Consider the following 17,506-nt stretch of genomic DNA (forward strand, 5'->3'; position numbering starts at 1 on the left):
AATTTATATTGTCTGAGGGCAGACCTATTGTTACAAATTCATAAAGAGCCCCACCCCCTGCATAGGCTGAGACATTTTTTTAAAATCCTCAAGGATATGTTTATTGATTTTTAGAAGGAGCCCTGGCTGGTGTAGCTCAGTGGACTGAGCTCTGGCCTGCAGACCAAGGAGTTGCCAGTTTGATTCCAAGTCAGGGCGCATACCTGGGTTGTGGGGGCCTGCAAGAGGCACTGTTCAATGTTTCTCTTGCACATCAATGATGTTTTTCTTCCTCTCCCTTCTCTAAAAATAAATAAGTTTTTTGTTTTTTTTTTTTTTTTAAGAGAAGGGGAAGGAAGAGAGAAATATCAATCAGTTGCTTCCTGTACGCACCCCTACTGGTGATCGAACTCCCAACCTAGGTATGTGTCCTGACCAAAGATTGAACTGGCAAACTTTTGGTATATGGGATGACGCTCCAACCAACTGAGCCACCCAGCCAGGGCTGTCCTTCAGAGTCTTCTTTTATTTTTATTTTTATTTTTAGAGAGAGGGGAAGGAAAAGAGAAAGCAAATTTAGAAATGTGAATTAATTCATTTGCTTTATAGATTTGCTGACTTTCAAGGGTGATTTGAGAGGAGAAAAGATTTTCAAAATCAAAGTTCAGGAGCTGGGAAAACAATTACATGCGATCTTCTAATCTGAGAAAAAAAGTTAGCATTTGAAGGGGGTCAGAATATGCCACCTCAAAATATACCACTGTGACATGAGGATTATTTTGAGTTGAAGGCAATTGAGAATCAACAGCCACAGAAAGAGTTCTCTTGCCTTCCCCTTGCCTGCCTTGATGAAGGTGGGCCCATGGGAGGAGCACGGAGAGGCCTTTAGCAGACTACTAAAATAATCCTGACCTTTCATTAGTTCTCCCACCAATTCCTATTGTCTTTTTAAGGTGAGATAGTAAGAAGCTAGGAAAATTCCTTGGCAAGTGGAATGGGGAAACTGAGACAAATAGCTGAACAAATTGGCCAAGCAATTTACAGCCAGATACGGAAGGTCACCTGGGTAGAAAGCCCCGGTTGCCTAGCAACGGGGCCAGGCCTTGCCCTCAGGGTGGCCTTTTCTCCCTGGCATATCACCACCTTTGACCTTTCCTCTCTAGAGATAACATCTAGACCTCAGTTGTACTTTAGCTCCACTCCCAGAAAAGCAGCAAAACCACTTGGGCTATACCAGAAACAGCCAAAAGGACCCCCTGTGCTGGTGCTGACCAATCAGGGCATACCTAGAGCCCTGACCGGTGTGGCTCAGTTAGCAGGGCATCGTTCCACAAAGTGAAAGGCCGTTGGTTCAATTCCCAGTCAGGGCAACACCGTCAGGTTGCAGGTTTGGCCCCTGGTCAGGGGGACATTTGTATGAGAGGCAAACAATCAGCATTTCTCTCCTTCTCTTTCTCTCCCTTCCTCTCTCTCTAAAAATAAATAAATAAAATCTTTAAAAATAAAAGGGTATACCTGGAAAAGCTGATAAATATTTTATTGAAATCTCTCTTAAGACTTCCCCTAAACTCCCAGACTTTCAAAACTCTCAAACCAAAGGTTCCAGTGGTGTGCTCTCTCTCTCTGGAATGTGCCCAGGCCCTTCCCTTCCCTCTCTGCTTTCCCCATGGGCACACACCTCCTAAACTCTGAAGGACTCCATGAAACTTGCAACCAGGGGAGCAGTGGGCAGCAGCAGCTCCTCCCAGGCTAACCCTCTGAACCTGTCCCCAAGGCCCCCTTTCCTGTGACTTCTCAGTGAGCTGACAGCAGCCTCATGTTGGCTCATTTCTTTCCCATAAGTTTCCAGGTAGCCAAAGCAGCCCCACTTGGTCACGCTCCTATTGCTGCTTCTGCCTTAAGCCCTTCCTTGTTTCACTGCCCTGCAGCTTTAGTAAACATCCTGTCAAGATCAACTGAACTCATGTTGTGAAATCTTTCCTGTGCAAAGTTAGGAACCCACACACTACCCACCCGCTCCGGGCCTAGTCTCCTTCAGGTAACATTCACACAAGGCAAAACCTACTAGCGAATTCTGGCTGAGACAGGCCATCAAGAAGATCTTGAATAAATGCAGATTTAATACATACATACATACACACACACACACACACACACACTCATGTATACTGAACAAAAATTCATGTCATAAGAGTCAAACCTATGGCTGCAGGGACTTCAAAACCAAAAGCTACTGCTGCACTAGTTACAAAAAATAATACCTAAAGGCTTGAAAAAGATTCTAATTTTATCTCTATTAAAGGCAATTGGATGAGCAGGTGATTAATAGGAGGCTCAGTTTCTACATTTGTGCCCAACAGGAAACATATTTTAAGCCTTTAAGAGAAAATTACCATCATTGAGATATAGTCAACAGATAAATTGTGAAGCTAATGCAGTAGTACAGGGTGGGGCAAAAGTAGGTTTAGAGTTGTGAGTATGCGAAGCAGAGTTTATTCTTGTATTATTATTTATGAATTATTGTATTACTTATTTCTATTACAATTGTAAACCTACTCTTGCCCACCCCTGTATTTCAGTGGCTTGCCTTTTCCCTTAAAATATGAGCATCTTTTCATGACAGAGGATACTGATCTGCTTTTTTTATAACAAAAGACTGCAGTATTGTCCTGTATGCATGTATAATAATTTATTTAAACGTTCTACAATTTTTGAACTTTTAAGTTGTTTCTAATATTTCATGATTACGAACTAGGTTAATGAAAATCTTTACATACATCTTTGTGTGGGAGAATAGTTTTTATCAGATACTCCTAAATGATATTTCTGGACCAAAAGGTTTACATATTACAAATTTGTAATCTAATAAAGTAAATATATAATTTAATAAGTCACAATTAAAAGTTAATCCAGTTCAATTCCAAAAAAGTGAAACAATTTATATTCCTACCAGCAGTGTATGGAGAGAGTCCTTTTTCTCATACTCTCAATAGTACAGCATCGTGTCAGTCTTTTAACTTTTAGGCAGTTTGGAGAAAAAAATATTAGCTATCAACCACAAACAAGCAGTAAGAAAATGTGAAAATACTAAAATCAGACAAAAGAGAATTCAAGGCCAAAGGGATTTTTAGTGGTTTTATTTTATTTTAATAGGCCACCCTCTACCAAAAAAATAAAACAACCATAAGCCTTCATGTATTATAAAATTGCCAATGGCAATTTCATATGGTTTAATCTAATTAATTACATTGCTTTAACACACATAAAGGAAAGATTCAGAAATACATGGGTAAATTGCTAAATCTGTATTTACAGAAATCTTTAAACCATTTTTTTTCAAAGATGGGCAGATCAGGGAAAATAACAGGATAAAGAGGATTTGAATAATGTAATTAACAAGCTTGACCTACTAAATATATGTAAGCAAGCAGAATGTAGATTTCTTTGCACATTCCCATGGAATATTTAGTAACTACCAGGGTGTACATGAGCATTTTAAGATTTATTAAAAACCTGTGTTTTCTGGGAATAGTGGTTTACAACAATTTAGATTATATCTGAGGGAAAAAGTGTCCTTAATAGGAGTAAATGAGGAAGGGCAGGATATTTAATCAAGTTTTATGGGAAACAAAAGCCAGCCGCAAGGAAGAATGCCTTGGTCTCCTGCTTGGTTTCAGTGAGGACCCCTCCAGCCTCCGTCTCTAGAACCCCCAGTCCCTTCTGCCACATCAGCACTCTACTGTCTCTGGGTTAAGGAGCTTAGGCTTCTCAGATGTGGCTTGAGGAACACAGGCTTCTAATCCAGGAGAGTAAGAAGGCTTAGAACTCTGAACGGGCGGGAGTGAGCCGTGGAGAAGCTGTCTTCAGTAGCTGGGCTTGAGTGTGAGACAGGTACCCAACTATGCAGTCTCCCCTTTCAAATCTTCCTGCATGCCTGATTTAAGGCCAAGGGGTGCCTACTGCCATGAGGTGGGGAGCCCCGAGGCTTGCCCAGGGCAGTGGGCATCATCACTGCCTTTCCCGGAGAAGGCATGTCAGACTAGGCCTGCACTTTATTTACTGTACTCCAGATCTGGAATAAATTAGATCAACCCCAGGATCCCTCAGCCAACTCTGAAAACGGGATGTGGACCATACCTGCGTATTAAAGTGGTTCCTGCCTGGTGTTTCATAGTGAAAAATACTGAAGAAGGTAAGAGCTTTCTTTCTAACCTAAGTACAGAAATGGATGAGATTATGAAAGCAACAAACATATTTCCACACAGGAAATATACATAGGCTTGGTTTGGGGCAGAGGTCAGAGAAAGCCCCTTTGTTATCTTACTGACTTACCTAGAGAAGGTCTTTGCTGTACATGTGTGTTTTGAGGTCTTTAAGTCCTGAGTGATGAATCTTCCTTCTATATTTTGGGTTCACTTAGTGGTCAGATAAACAAGTACATCATATTATTTAATGATGATGTCTGATATGGTTGATGCTAAGTCAGATCCTAGAGGGTCAAGGAGTCTCACCATGCAATGTAGATGTGCTAATTACCTGAGAAGCAGGCTCAGCTGGGGACTCACCCACAGGAGAAGCAGCTAGTCATTACCAAAATGTGATGACCCGTTCAACAATCTAAGGCTACAGCAAGCTAATTTTTTAAAAGATTTTATTTATTTATTTTTAGAGAGAGGGGAAAGGAGGGAGAAAGAGAGAGAGAGAAATAACAATGTGCAGTTGCCTCCTGAGTGCCCCCAACTGCGGACTTGGCCTGCAACCTAGGCATGTGCCCTGACTGGGAATCGAACCAGCGACCCTTTGGTTCACAGGCCAGCACTCAATCCACTGAGCCACACCAGCCAGGAAGCTAATTTTTTATGCTTGAGCTTATGAATTTTTCACTTTTTGCCTTGAGAATTATTTTATTTCTCTTTTCTATTCATTTTTCTTAATGAATTTCTAAAATATCTTCAGCTGTTCTGTACACAATGTCACGTTCTTCTCTCACGGCAGCTGCATGTGATACCTATTTAGTCAGTCATTTTCTCATGTTTTTCCTTGTATGTAAAAATTATTGAAAAATAGTTTACTGATTTTTAATTATAAAAGTTGCAATAGAACTGTATAAGTTAAAAATGAAACTTTCTTGTTCTCCAGAGGTAATCACTGTTAACAGGTGTATGCTCTTTGAGTATACTATTATTGACATATTTTTTATGTGGATGAGATCACATTAAATATACTGTTCACAATTGCTTCTGTTTTTTGCATTATTTTATTTTATTTTTAATTATATTTTATTGATTATACTATTACAGTTGTCCTGATTTTTCTCCCTTTGCCCCCCTCCACCCAGTATGCCCTACTCCCTCACGCAATCCCCCCACCATTGTTTATGTCTATGGGTCATGTGTATAAGTTCTTTGGCTACTCCGTTCCCTATATTGTGCTTTACATCCCCATGGCTATTCTGTAACTAACTATTTGTACTTCTTAATCCCATCACCTCCTCAACATTCCCCCACACCCCTCTACCATCTGGTAACCATCAAAATGTTCTCTGTATCCATTATTCTGTCTCTGTTCTTCTTGTTTGCTTAGTTTGTTTTTTAAATTCAATCGTTGATAGATTTGTATTTTTTGCCATTTTATCGTTCATAGTTATGATCTTCTGGTTCTTAAATAAGTCCCTTCAACATTTCCTATAATAATGATTTGGTGATGATGAACTCTTTTAGCTTTACCTTGTCTGAGAAGCACTTTTATCTGCGCTTTGATTCTAAATGATAGCTTTGCTGGATAGAGCAATCTTGGCTGTAGGTCCTGCTACTTATGACTGAATATTTCTTGCCAATCCCTCCTAGTCTGCAAAGTTTCTTTAGAGAAATCAACTGACACTCTTATGGGAACTCTGCTGCCGGTAACTATCTTCTCTCTTGCTTCTTTTAAGATCTTTTTATCTTTAACCTTTGGCATTTTAATTTTGATGTGTCTTGGAGTGGGCCTCTTTGCATCCATCTTGTTTGGGACTTTCTGTGCTTCCTGGACTTGCATGTCCATTTACTTTACCAAATTAAGGGAGTTTTCTTTCATTATTTTTTCAAGTAGATTTCCATTTTTTTGCTCTTTCTCTTCTCCTTCTGGCGCCCCTATGAGGTGAATGTTGGGCCCCTTGAAATTGTCCCAGATGTTGCTTATACTTTCCTCTTTTTTTTTTTTTTGATTCTTCTTGTTGTTTTGATTGGTTGTTTTTTGCCTCCTTATGTTCCAAATCATTTATTTGATTGTCAGCTTCATCCACTCTACTGAAAATTGTTCTTTATTTTAATTAGTATATCATTCATTTCTGACTGGATCTCTTTTATGCTGTTGAGGTCCTCACTAAGTTCCATGAGCATCCTTATAACCAGTGTTTTGAACTCTGCATCTGATAGATTACTCATCTCCCTTTTGTTTACCTCTTTTTCTGAAGTTTTTATCTATTCTTTCATTTGGGCCATGTTTCTTTGTCTCCTCATTTTGGCAGCCTCCCTGTGTTTGTTTCTATGTATTAGGTAGAGCTGCTTTGACTCCATATCTTGGTAGTGTGGCCTAACATAATAGGTGTCCTGTAGGCTCCAGTGGCACAGCCTCCTCTATCAAGGTGTGTCCTTTGTGTGGGCTGAGTACACCTTCCTCTTGTAGTTGAGCCTTGGTTGCTGTTGGAAGGTCAATGGGAGGGATTTACCCAGGCCAGTCAGCTGTAAGGACTGGCTGTGACTGCTTTCCACTAACCTCTACCCTCCAAGGAGGAACAGCTATTCAGGGGCAGGGTGGTGGTACTCCAACGTGGTCTGTAGCTGTCCACTTGGTGCACTGGCCCTGGGGTTTCCTTGGTGGTGCAGGCCAAGGTCAGCCCCTACCTGTGTTTTTCCTGGAGCCACCCTGTCTGAGCTATAAAGCAATCTGAGATGGCTGCTACCTATGCTGAGCTTGGAGATCCCAGGAGAAGCCAAGCTGTGAAACTAGGCTCGCTGCTGCTAGTGTCATGCCTGGGGCTCACTGAGGCCAGCTGTTGCTTGTTTCATAGAATTTAGAAAGTTATGAAGCATAAGCCAAGACTAGCCATTCATATCAAAAAGCAGCTTGGGTGGTCCCGTAAGTTGGGTGGGGTGTCGTGTCTGGGGATCGCTGAGGTGGGTCAAACAGTGTTAGATGGAGTCTCAGATATGGCACCAGCTTACAAGCTCTGTGGAGAGTGGATTTATAAAAGGGACAATGGCCTCTGTCCACCTTGATACCAGACACTTCATTCCTCCCTGTATGCCACTGGTGCCTTTCAAGCTGCTACCCTGGTGCTGGAGCTCAGAGGGAGCAAGTCTGAGTAGGTGAGTCTGTGTGTGTTCTTTAAGAAGAATTGCTTGGGGCTCCAGCAATTTATTCCACTGACACAATCCCTGCCAGTTTTTGCAGCCAAAAGTTGTGGGAACTTATCTTCCTGGCACTGGATCCCGGGGCTGGGACTCCTCACTCCTGAGATATCCTTCCAAATTTTTATCTACCATACGTGGGTGAGAAACCAGCCTGTTCTGCATTTGTACCCCTCCTACCAGTCTGGATGGATGTGGGTTCTTTAATTCCATGGTTGTCAGACTTCCATTCAACTTGATTTCTGATGGTTCTGTGTGATGGTTGTTCTATATTTTAGCTGGTATTTTGATGTGTTTGTATGAAGAAGTGAGCTATGTCTGCCTACACAGCCATCTTCACCAGAAGTTCTGCAATTGCTTTCCAGATGACAATATAGTTTAGAAATATTTTGTGCTATTACATATAGACTTGCCTTATTCTTTGTCATGGCTAATCATGGCTAAATGCTATTCCATTGTTTTTAATGTACCATGATGTATTTTGTCAACTCTTTACTGATAAATATTTAAGGAGCTTTTTATTTGGGGGAAGGACAATTTTAAAGACATTACTGAAAGTTCCTTTATGTTCTTCATGACAATAACAAACATTTGCAAAGTACTCCTCATATGTAACTTCATTTCACTGTTATAGCAACAAAGTAATGGAATCACCACGATCCATACACAACAGAGAACCAGATGAGGCCATGGAGCCCCAAAGCAGGGATCCTATGCATCTGGGCTATTTTAGTGATAACTGGGTGCCCCTCTCTTCTTCCCCATGATATATGAAAGCACATCTGTTTTGTCCCTGGGGACTCAGATTTAGTTACAACTGGATATGCTGCTTGATGGGAGACTTTACTTCTTTCACTCCTAGAGGTTGTTTTACATTTCTTACTGGTTCGTGATAGTTACTACTTTAGCAATGCCATGTTTCTACCTTCAACTCTTTTTTATAGGGTTGATGATTTGACAAATTTATCTTATTCTACCACCATATTTGGATTTATAAATGCTCAAGAAACAAGGTATTTGAAGGGTAAAAGAGAACTTAGGTAATAACAACAATCCTTGACCCACCCATAATCAGTATCCATCCCATTGGTTTATGCTTGTCTTAGCTCAAGCTGCTGTAACATACCATAGACAAGGTGGCTTAGACAACAAACATTTATTTCTCAAAATTCTGGTGCCAGTAGATTTGGCTCCTGGTGAGAGCTCTCTTCCTGTCTTGCAGACAGCTACCTTCTCACTAGGTCTTCATGTGGCAAACCGAAAGAGCTCTGGTCTCTCTTCCTGTTCTTCTAAGTACACTAATCTTATCATGGGGGCTCCACCTTCATGACCTCATCTAAACCTAATCAACTCCCAAAGGCCCCACCTCCAAATACCATCACATTGGAGGTTAGGACATCAACATGTGGGTTAAGGGGGACACATTCAGTTCATAAAAATGCTGCATTAGATAGCATGTCTTTTACTGCCTCCTAAATTTGAGCAGGGACATGTTTTTGATTGTTCATATTTAAAAATATATATATGATATCAGATTCAATCCTTCAACATATATTGAAATTCTACTTTATACTGAGAGCACTTTAAATATATTATTTATTATTCTCAGTGATATATATATATATGAGAAAACAAAGTCTATGAGAGGTTAAATGGCCAAGACCTAGTGAGAAGCTGAGATGGAATTCTTCACCCCATCTGTGCTCTTTCAAATACCAGTACTTCAATGTGCAACATAGCTCTATAGACATTTTACTAATTATCAAAGCAATTTATGAGTCTTTGGTCAACTGGATCATTGTTGATGTCCATTCGAGCTCTAAAATGGTGTGGGATTTGGTTGATCTGCTCATGATGACTCCTCACTTTACCTCATGCTCAGATTCTGGTTACATGACATCTCATATCTGGGAACTACTTTGCTCAACAAAAAAAAAAAAAAGAAGAAAAGAAAAGAAACTATAGTCTTCTTTTCTTTGACTATTTATTTTTAAAAAGTCAATCAGCAAAAGTCAGGTGGGCCTTTTATTTGAATTTGCAAAGGAAATGATAGCAACTTGTTGACAATCCCCAATATATAACCTTCAAAAGTAGAGAAAGGAGAGTGAGGTAGAAGTGAGGGAGGGGGAAAGTATTGAAATGGAATCCACTTTTGACATTATCGGTACATCTCACATTGATTCCTGAAGAGGAGCTAAAGAAAGATCCCTCTTGCTTGTGTAAAAATAAATACTCGTATGGCATCAAGTTAATTCAATTAGTATTTATTGAGTCCCTATTATGTGTCAGGCACCATGCTAAATCTTGGATATAAAAATGGTGAATTTGCTTACACATGGTCTTTATTCTCGAGGAACTCACAGTCCAATGGTAGAAAGGCACACAGTAGAAAACTTTAATATGGTACTGCAGTGATGGAGGTGTGAATAGGATACTCAGGAGCTCGGGGGCAGGGTGATGCCTAAGGTGAGCCTTAAGAAATGAGAAGATTTAGCTGAGTTAGCAGTGGAATAGGAAGACTATTCCAGGTAAGAACAAAAATACGAATTTCGTTGGTGGTCAAAGAGCAGAGTTTGGAGAAAGAAGAGAAGAGAAATAAAGCTGGAAAAAGATTTTTGAGAAGATGAGTTCTATTTGCAATACATGGAATTCAAGGCACTCTAGTGAAAGTTTAGCAGGAAGCTGCGTATATGGGACTGATGTTTAGGGATGGCCTGCAATGGGGTATGGATTTGATAGGTGGGAATTGATCGTTGAAAATGTGAATTGATTAAGTCATCCAGGGAGTTTGTGCAAAGTGAGAGCTGTCATTTGAAAAAAGAATACAAATAAAAGTCAACATTTGAGGAATAGACAGAGAAAAATGAGCTCAAGAAGGAGAAAGAGTAAATAGCGAGGCAGGAGTAAATAAGAGAGAGTCTGGCCTCATGGAAGCCCAAGGAATAGAATTATAATCAAGGCATGACTCAAGGCAGATGGCCTTTCTGTTGTGGCAAGGTAAGGACTGAAAAGATGAAGGCATTGGAGACATCAGCATCAAAGGTTTTGGTCAACAGTGAGGATATAAAAAAAAAGGTGGTCTTCAGAGGAATTAAGGAGGAAATATGTAATCTATTCCTGGAGAAGAAGAAAAGAGAGGTTGAGTTATACCTGGAGGTATATGGGAGGTCAAAAGATGATTGATGATGATGATGATGATGATGATGAAGAATTACTTTGAGAAGAGAAGAAATTTCAGTATGTTTCTAGACTGTGAGGGAAAAGCTAGTAGAAAGGTTGAAAATGCAGAAGAGGTACGTAGTGACAAATAGAGGAAATTTTCAGGGGAGGAGCACCTTATGCACTAAGACTGGGGAGGTGATAGTCTCAAAATTTTTTATGATGTGGGAGACAATATTCATAGATAATTTGCTCCACCTGAACTAATACTCTGTCTAAATCTCCCTATTGCAGATCCCCCCCCCCCTTTTATCAGCAAACAATTCACTTTCCCTTGGACCTTCTGTCTGTGTTCTGAAGAAATATTGTTCTTATACCATGGGAAGTGGTGCCTCAACCCAACACCATTTTGCTTTCCAGAATGCAGAGAAAGGTATGTGTTTCCCACCTCCCAAACTAGCTCTAGGTACCCCAAAGATCATGTTGCATAGGGAAGGACTTGTCAGGATAGAAGCAAGAAACCATTATATTTCTCCTTATGCAACTCTTTTTTTTAAAATCTTCACCCAAAGATATGTTTCTTGATTTTAGAGAGAGAGGAAGGGAGGGAGAGAAAGAAAGAGAGAAATATCAATGTGAGAGAGAAACATCAATCAGTTGCTTCTGATTGTGGGATGTATGGGAGGAAGCAAAGGAAATGGGGACGACATTTTGTTTACAGGGCCAGTGCATCTGTAAGCTTGCGGCTTCCTTGTTTTCTAGTTTGGCAATATGTCCCAGGCTCATCTTGCCCATTTTTGGCCCCAGACCAGGAATAGGGTGTAGGGTATTCATTGCTACTAGGTTGGTTATTGTTTACACATGATTTTATTGCCCTGGCTGGTTTGGCTCAGTGGATTGAGCGTCGGCCTGCGAGCTAAGTGTCGCTGGTTCGATCTTCCAGCCAGGGCACATCAGAGAAGGAAAACTCTGACTCCAAAAAACCTCCGCTGCCTTGCGGCATACCTCTTCAGGGGAAAGGCTAAGGGAGTAAACCCCGACAGAAAATCCGGAGCCGGAGTCCCTAAGGCGGTTCGACGTTGTAGTCAACACCGGCAACTGCTGCGGCGCACCTGAAGCCAAGCTGTATTGACTCCGTCTTTCCCTTGGACCCTTCAGCTGCGAAGAGAGGGGGGGTCTGCTGCATGGGCAACAGCAGACCCTCCATATCACCCTGCCCAGGCTCTGTAGCTTCAGCTTCACTGGAGAGGACACTCCAGCGTCATCACAAGATGTCGATTCAACACGGGAGGAGACAGATACCGTGTCACTCCCGAGTTGGACTGCACAGCCATTCTCGGCGGTGCAGATAGACTCTTAAGAAGCTACACCATCGTCTCTCGAGACGGACGGCTGCCGACGACACATGATTTTAGTGAACAGATCCAAAAAATATGTATTGTTTATTTTTAAAATAATGAAAATATCATCATGACCAATTTGTATTTAGAATAACAATATTTTTACTTAACAGCCTTGATACTATATTTATATCTATTTTCTTTTTATCCCTAATGACATTAATATAGAATTATTTAATCTATGCCACAATAGATACGTAATAGTTTCTGAATAATAATGACAATACTATTTTATAAACAATTTGACTACTAAAAACTCTAAGATTTCTTTGTAGTATTTTTGTTCTTTGTCTTTATTTGCTGGAGATGTAAAAATTACTGAACTTTCAAGCCATTTGAAATTACTGCTTTCAGTGTGGTGATGCCACCAACTTATACACGGTTATATTCACTTGTTTTGTTTTTGATTTTTAGATATTGATATTTTTAACTTTGATTTAAGTTTGTTTTATAATTTTGTAAAACATTTATACAATTCCTGTTGTTCCAGTAATCTACTGCTACATAACAAACTATCCCAAAACTTAGTGGTTTAAGACAAGCTTTTTATTCTGCTCATGATTTTATGGGTCAGAAACTTGTAAAGAACCCAGCTGGGTGGTTTGTCTCTGATCCTCAGGGCAGCTGGGGCTGGAGGCTTTACTTTTAAGACAGTTCTTCATGCAGTATCTGATACCTTGGTGTCCTTTGGCCTCTCTTTCCCCACGTGGTTGCCTGGTTCTTAATGTGGAGTTTTAGCAACAAGGTGTATTTGTAACTTGCACTCTAGCATTTAGTCTACACAGGCCAGAATAAGAGGAGCTCAAGTATATTGTATTGTGATGTGGGGAAAGGATCTAAAACTATCCTGTACTTCACACTACCCATCTCAGTTAAAGATCATCCAGGCCCCAGAGAGAACTGGAAGGGAGAACAAAGAGGGAGAAAGAGACATTGCCTGCTCCCCCTGCCCTAAGCAGCTGGAGCAAGTCACAGGATATAAGTACGAGGTCTGTCTGGAAAAAGTCCAGCCATTGTTAACATAACGAGAATGGTTTGCGTGACATCAATGTAACCTGGCAGCCAAGGAGAGTAGACTGTAATGAGCATGTGTGAACGATGACGACTTGTGGGTGGTAGCTGCCATTGAGTGAACATGTGTGCTGTGTGGCCATTGCATTCCAAACGACTGGGTGAGTAGAGTAACGAATCTGCATCAAATTTTGCATTAAGCTTCAACTGTTCCTCCACGGAAACTACGTGGATGATTCAGAAGGCTTTCAGGGATGATGCAATGAGTGTGGTGCAAATAGAAGTGTGGCACAAATGCTTCAAAGATGGTCAAGTATCTGTTGAAAATGATCCATGTTCTGGAAGGCCTGCAACTGGCAGAACTCCTGAGAATGTTGAACGTGTTGGGCTGCAATCAACAAAGATCAGTGATAGACAGTGTGAGAACTAGAAACTGGTCTAGGGGTTCCGAAAACTACTGTGTCTGAGATTCTGATGCAGGATCTTGGCATGAAATGTATCATGGCAAATTTCTTTCTGTGGCTTCTGCTACCAGAGCAGAAGGAACATTGTCCTGCAGTGGCTAATGACTTGATTCAAACCACTACCAATGAACCAGATTTCTTAAAGAAGGTCTTAACCAGAGAATTGTGGGTATGACCTAGAAATGAAGGCCCAGTCATCCCAGTGGAAGTTGCCTCGTTCTCCAGCCTGAAGAAGGCATGACAAAATTGTAGCAAGATCAAGACCATGTTAACTGTGTGTTTTGGTTGGGAAGGTGTTGTCCATCACAAGTACACCTCTCTAGGCCAAACAATTAATAAGGAGAACTACCTCAATGTTCTTTGTTGGTTGAGAGATGCACTACAACTAAACCAGCAGCAGCTATGGGCAACTGGTGATTGGCAGCTTCATCATGACAATGTGCCTGCTCATGTATCACTTCTTGTGCAGTTTTGGGTGAAACATCAAATCACCCAGGTGACTCAGTCCCTCTTACAGCCCAGATTTGGTGCCTTGCAACTTCTGGATTTTACCTAAACTAAAATCACCTTTGAAAGGGAAGAGGTTTCAGACCACTGATGAGATTCAGGAAAATACGATGGGACAGCTGATCGCAATTGGGAGAACTTGGTGAGGTTGCAAGGTGCCTACTTTGAAGGGGACTGAGGCATTATTGTCCTATGTACAATGTTTCTTGCATCTTGTATCTTCTTCAATCAATGTCTCTATTTTTCATATTGCGTAGCTGGATACTTTCTGGGTAGACCTCATGTGTCTAGTTGGCAGCACTTGCCTTAAAGTGCTTGAGGTAAGGTGTCAGTAAGCAACATTTCCGGGAACCTTGATGGTCATGATATTCCTCAGTGTAGTTTACACTTTAATACAAGTAAGAATCATGTGTGGAGCTTACTTAACCTGCAAATGTCTGGGTTCCCCATAGAGATTCTGATGCTGTAAATCTAGGGTGACATCCAGATATCTATGTGTTTCCCAAGAGTTCCTAAAGGGTCTGTAGCACTTACCCTGAGCATTGCTTTCACTATTCTAAACATGGACTTACAGAATTCAATTGGTAGAGGTTCAACCTCATCACTTATTTTTTTAGTTAGTGCCTTTGGGAAATATTTAAGTATGACATTTTTTTTCTCTCAGAGGAAATCAAATTCAGCTTTGCTTAATTTCCTCCCAGGTTCTTTTTTCCCACTCTTTCTTAGGGAAATTGGCAAGAATTGTATTTGCTCTCTAATGCAAGATAAATATATTAAATCAGTCTGTCTACTGTTCACGAGGATGAGTTGAGCGAACCTGTAGGCTTTCCTTTGTAGTCCAGCTTTATCTACAGATACTTCATTCATCACCAGTGGCTCATCCAGGCCTTGGAACTTAAGGAAAATCTAGTTATTTATCTGGACAGCTGTCCTCTTCTCTGGACCACAGGCCCTAAAGTCCATGTGAAGAATTAAATGTACTCATGCCATCCTGTGGTCACAGTCACCTAGCACAGCTCCGGGCAAAAGGAGAAGCCCAAAGCCTGCCTATGTATGTGACAGTCGGCATAGTCATGGAAGTATTGTTATGGGGATGCTTACAGCCTGAAGGGATATCAGAACAGGGGGAGATCCAGCAAGTACTTACCACCACCAGACATTATAACGTGTGGTAATTTGTGTATTTTGTTATTGTTTGTGTTCCCCAGTCATCATCTAGCTCATCACCTTTTCCAGATGAGGACATTGAGGCCCCTGAAGGTGACTTACCTGAGGCCACACAGCTGGTCATGGCAGAGTCAGGCCCAGAACCCAGCTCTCCTAACACCCAGTCTATAGTTATAATATCAAAGTGTCCCCCACCCCCAGCCGCTGCATTATCCCACTCTTCAGGGATGCTGCGGCCTGGCAGTCTCCAGTTTTCCTGTCCTTCTCAGAATCCTGATAGTCCAACCTTTTCATCACTACTCATATAACTGTTTTCATTAAAAAGTGGGAATTCCGCCCTGGCTGGTGTGGCTCAGTGGATTGAGCACTGACCTGCAAACCAAAGGGTCACAGGTTTGATTCCTAGCCAGGGCACATGCCTGGGTCCCCAGTTGGGAGAGTGTGAGAGGCAACCATATATTGATGTTTCTCTCCCTCTTTCTCTCTCCCTTCCCCTCTCTCTAAAAATAAATAAATAAAATCTTGGGAGAAAAAAAGTGGGAATTCCAATAAACCTCCAGTGATAAGAATATAACCAAGAGGTAAGAATGGAGTTGGTGTTGGGGGCATGAATGGGACAAAGAGCACCCCTGCCAGCAGGAAGGCAAATCCTTTCTGCCAGCAGGAAGGCAATTCCTTTCTACCAGCAGCAATGAGTAGTGCTTTCCCTACCATGTTGTCTCATGTTACAGTGGGAGAGGCGCCCCTCACCTCCCCCCAGGCCCAGGGAACCCCAACTCACAAGCTTGCTTCTCCATCCATGTCACAGCCTTCAAGGCAGCGGCCCTGATCCAGAGGTGGTACCGGCGCTACATGGCACGCCTGGAGATGAGGCGGCAGTGCACCTGGAGCATCTTCCAGTCCATAGAGTACGCTGGGCAGCAAGACCAGGTCAAGGTGTGGTAGGATGTGGGACGGGGCTGCCTCCAGTTCTGCCTTCCAGCCCCTGGGCAGCAAGACCCAGGTGCCCAGAAGGTGTAGTGAATCTGGACCACTCCTGGGTTCTCCTCTTATGCACCTCTAAAGCCAAGTCTCTGGGTTCTTCTGCAGCTCCATGATTTCTTCAGCTACCTTGTGGATCACTTCACCCCCAGCAGTCACAATGAGAGTGAGTATGAACTGTCACATGGCACGTCCTCCTGTCTCAGGGTCAAAGGTCTGGGATGAGGTGGGGGCTACACATGGAGCGAAAAAAACATGAATCTGGTGACAGCTTAGGATGAGCAAGGAGGATAATAAATAGCAGAGTGGACTTGTAACTGGGTTCTTCCAGAAGCACACCTGGAGACAAGAGTTTGAGTGCAAGGAGTTTATTTGCTAATTACAGGAAACAGGGTGGGTGGGGAGGGACTCGGGGAAGGGAAGGCATCCAAGAAAGGGTGGACTAAGTCAGCCACTCTATGTGCCTGGGAAATAGTGCAAAACAGACTCCTCAGAGTGATCTCACCTGAAGGCAGAGGGGACCAGAGTCTATATGGCAGCTCCTCAAAGTCATTGGTTGAAGCTACTGAGAGGGTCAGACTGGAAGGGGTATTAATTCCGAAGCATTTGGGGCCTGCCAAGCAGGGCTCTCTGTGGATCCAGGAAAAAAGCCCCGAGGCTGGAAATGCAGGGCCAGGAAGTTAGAACTTGCTGGAAGGATCTGAGGCATTTGCCACGTTCACTAAGTGCACGGTAAGTGCCTGTGAACATTTTTTCCACCATGGCTTTTCCCTTTTTTCTTAACGTACTGAGGCCTCTAAATTTCCATCCTTTCTAAGTCTGACAAATCTCAATCTCTTAAAACAAAAGTAGAGTGAAGTTGACATAAGAACGGAACCGTGGCCTCCTGCCCATCCTAACTTGTCGTCACTTTTTTCTTTTCTTTCTCCTCTCTCGTGTTGGAGCTGATGCCAGGCTGGTCCTCAAATAGTGTCCTTTTATTCAACATCCTTTTGTTATAAGGTTGATGAGATTCTGTAAGAACTTAATTCTTGTGTATGTCAATTAGCCTGTGGTAAAAAACTGGTTTTGTTATATGTTGTTTTACTTAAAGTCACTGATTGACAATATTAAGTGAGGACGCACTGTACAATCCAAGGAAAGACTGTTCTGTGTTGCCTGTGGACTGACTGCATGTCTGTTAGTAAGCTGGCCGCTTTCTGTCCTGACTAGGGGATTTACTGAAGCGCATGTTCACTGAGGAGAGAGTTCCCCAGGACTCCAACATGGAGAGATGCAATGACTATGAATCTATAGAGGTGCCGGATGATTACACAGGGCCACGCCTCTCCTTTCCCCTCCGTCCTGACCATGCAACCACCCTGGTGGAAGCTTTCAGACTGAAACAAGTAAGCTCACCTGGGAACCTGAGTCAGCACTCCCTCCCCTCCAAGTCATGAGCAGATGG

General features: G+C 42.0%; 1 protein-coding gene across 1 annotated transcript in view; it reads left to right on the forward strand.

The window, feature by feature from the left end:
* Positions 1 to 10,555: 10,555 nt before the first annotated feature.
* PPEF2 (protein phosphatase with EF-hand domain 2) overlaps positions 10,556 to 17,506 on the forward strand; it is a 36,568-nt gene continuing 29,617 nt past the window's right edge. The window contains exons 1-5 of the mRNA XM_090267382.1: positions 10,556 to 10,663; positions 15,120 to 15,208; positions 15,810 to 16,014; positions 16,168 to 16,225; positions 17,272 to 17,447. Of these exons, the coding sequence (XP_090123508.1) occupies positions 10,556 to 10,663; positions 15,120 to 15,208; positions 15,810 to 16,014; positions 16,168 to 16,225; positions 17,272 to 17,447 (636 nt within the window). The remainder of the gene's footprint in view (positions 10,664 to 15,119; positions 15,209 to 15,809; positions 16,015 to 16,167; positions 16,226 to 17,271; positions 17,448 to 17,506) is intronic.

This window comes from Furipterus horrens, unplaced genomic scaffold (assembly GCF_987537825.1).
Source record: "Furipterus horrens unplaced genomic scaffold, mFurHor1.1.pri manual_scaffold_2, whole genome shotgun sequence".
Taxonomy (NCBI): domain Eukaryota; kingdom Metazoa; phylum Chordata; class Mammalia; order Chiroptera; family Furipteridae; genus Furipterus; species Furipterus horrens.